This window comes from Primulina eburnea, unplaced genomic scaffold (genome assembly GCF_022965805.1).
Source record: "Primulina eburnea isolate SZY01 unplaced genomic scaffold, ASM2296580v1 ctg813_ERROPOS5677299, whole genome shotgun sequence".
Classification (NCBI taxonomy): Eukaryota; Viridiplantae; Streptophyta; class Magnoliopsida; order Lamiales; family Gesneriaceae; genus Primulina; species Primulina eburnea.
This window is the reverse complement of record NW_027331583.1, coordinates 1-2,449: the sequence shown is the minus strand read 5'-3', so window position 1 is coordinate 2,449 and position 2,449 is coordinate 1. Positions and strand designations below refer to the sequence as shown.

At 39.9% G+C, this 2,449-nt stretch overlaps 1 protein-coding gene across 1 annotated transcript; it reads left to right on the top strand.

Moving 5' to 3' along the window:
* Positions 1 to 28: 28 nt before the first annotated feature.
* Positions 29 to 2,444, top strand: LOC140822423 (nuclear transport factor 2-like; the record flags this gene model as incomplete). The annotated part of the gene is made up of 8 exons (XM_073183192.1): positions 29 to 233; positions 384 to 451; positions 541 to 678; positions 1,001 to 1,280; positions 1,374 to 1,600; positions 1,844 to 2,015; positions 2,120 to 2,241; positions 2,352 to 2,444. Coding segments are annotated over exons 2-8 (1,083 nt in total), but the record flags the coding sequence as incomplete, so codon positions are not given.
* Positions 2,445 to 2,449: the final 5 nt, after the last annotated feature.

Below are 2,449 nucleotides of genomic sequence, written 5' to 3'. Positions count from 1 at the left end.
TAGGGGCACTATAACAATAATAATAATTATTTCATAAATGCATATTCGTCCCTCCTCTCTCTCCCCCGTGTTTCCGCTCCTTGGCTTTGCGTTCTCCTAAACCCTAGATTCCACCACCTGAGCTACGGAAGTCCTCACAGAAAGTTTGAAGCGGTGAAAAGACTTGCAAGTCGAGAGACCGAAGTTGGTTCTCTCTCGAGACGAAAGCTCATTCGAGTCAGATTAGCGTACAGGTGTGACCCGATCCGATGATCTTTTAGTTGTTTACATGCTTCGTATTGTGTTCTGGAGTATACGTGCGAAGATGAATCCGTGAAGCTGCAGTTGTATGTGTACGCCTGTTTTTTTCACTTGATTAGGTTTTTTCGCACGTTTTGCTACAGAGATAGTTGATTTGGCGATGGCGGCGGATGCAGCAGCAGGCACGCAGACACCGGTTTCTGCTCAAGTTGTATGTTCTGTTACATTTTTGGTCTTTTCTTTTCCTTTTGTGGTTTTGATTTTTTTTTTGACTCGATTAAATTTCTGTTGGGCGTGTAGGTTGGGAACGCATTTGTGCAGCAGTATTATCACATCTTGCATCATTCACCGGGGCTAGTTCACCGGTTTTACCAGGACACCAGCAAACTCGGGCGACCTGAGGCCGAAGGATCCTTGAGTGTTACCACTACTATGCAAGTAATCGTTCTTTCTGCATCGAAATTGTTGACGTGTCTTCTACTTTATCTTTAGTTGATTTTCGAAACTAACAAGGTGATGAGTGGTGGCTAAGCTAATGTTTATTAGATATGTAAGGCTTACTTTGTTGTTTGTTTGGTTGCTGAAATGACTATGATGAGAATATTTGAAGGGAGAAAGGAGCTTCTTAATTGTTTGATTATTTATTATTTGCTTTGTTGAATGATCAAACTCATATGCCCAGGTTTTAAATGAATCGGTGCCATTTATTTTCTTGATTTTATAATGTACTCTATGTTTTGTGTATGATGTGATTGCGAAGGCCATTAATGAGAAGATTGTTTCTCTCAACTATGGAGATTTCAAAGCTGAGATCAAATCCGTGGATGCACAAGAGTCCTTTGGTGGTGGTTTTCAGGTTCTTGTTACTGGTTATATGATAGGGAAGGACAACACTGTTCGCAATTTTGCTCAAACTTTCTTCCTCGCCCCACAAGAGAGAGGCTACTTTGTTTTGAACGATATGTTTCGATTTGTGGATAATGCTAATGTGATCCCAGCAGTGGTCAATGACGTTGAGGTGCCCATTAGAGCCGAGCCAGGTAACCATGACAGTCAATTGGTTATTTTTCCCTTTGTCATTTTCTTCTACTTTTTAAAGTTGAAATAAGCTTTTTTTCTCTTTTTGTCGGCAGTTCCATCTTCAATTCAGGAGAACCATACTTCCGAGCACAGTACACCTTCCGTTGATGAATCCATTGCAGAAGATGTTTACGATCCACCGGAGAATGGAGATGTGTCCGTTGTTGAAGATGAGATTCCCCTCAGTGAGGTTGTTGACCAAGCAAAGGATGATTCTCAGATTGTAGTTGAATCGAGTGTTAAAAGTGAGGAAGTGATAAAGAAGTCCTATGCTTCTATAGTAAGTGGCCTTCGATAGTTTGAAAAATGATCCCTACTGTTATACATTATATGTTCCAACTTGTAGTTGTGTCAGTTTAAGCAACTTTTCCAAGTATTGAGTTAATTTTATATATGACCTAGTTTTGGTTCTTGTACTTTAGTTTATTTTGTTATTTCTGGATACTTGTGATGTGGTGGGTTTGGCTGTAGCTGTTATCGTCGCATTGTGACTTGTCTAATATTCACCCCTTCTATGATTCAGGTGATGGATCTCAAGGAAAGTGCTGCAACTTTCTCACCTCCACCATCCGCTCCTCGGAAAGCTCCACCGGTGAACGTGGAGCAACAGACCCCAACGTTTACCCCTGTGAATGATGTACCTGTTTCGAATGAGGAATCTGCCACTGATAATGAGAATAACCAAGAGGGTGAAGGTACGGCATGCTAATGGATCTATATTATCTATTTCAAGAGTAATATTGTCATTTCTACTTGTTTCACTATTATTCATAAAATTTTGGTTCTCCACTTTGTGCAGCTGATGGTTACTCAGTATACATAAAGGGCCTTCCAATGAACGCCACTGAAGCCGTACTTGAGGAAATATTCAAGAAATTTGGGACAATCAAGATTGATGGAATTCAAGTTAGAAGCAACAGAGTATGTTCAGATATACCAATCTTTTCTTAAATGGACGAATGACATGATTGATGCTTCTTTTCCCTGTCGATAGCTTAATAACTTAAAGTTACTTTAACATATTGCCACAGCAACAAGGATTTTGTTTTGGATTTGTCGAATTTGAAGAGGCAAGTTCTGTGCAAAAAGCTCTCGAGGTATGCTTATTTTGTATTGATGAACATTGGAT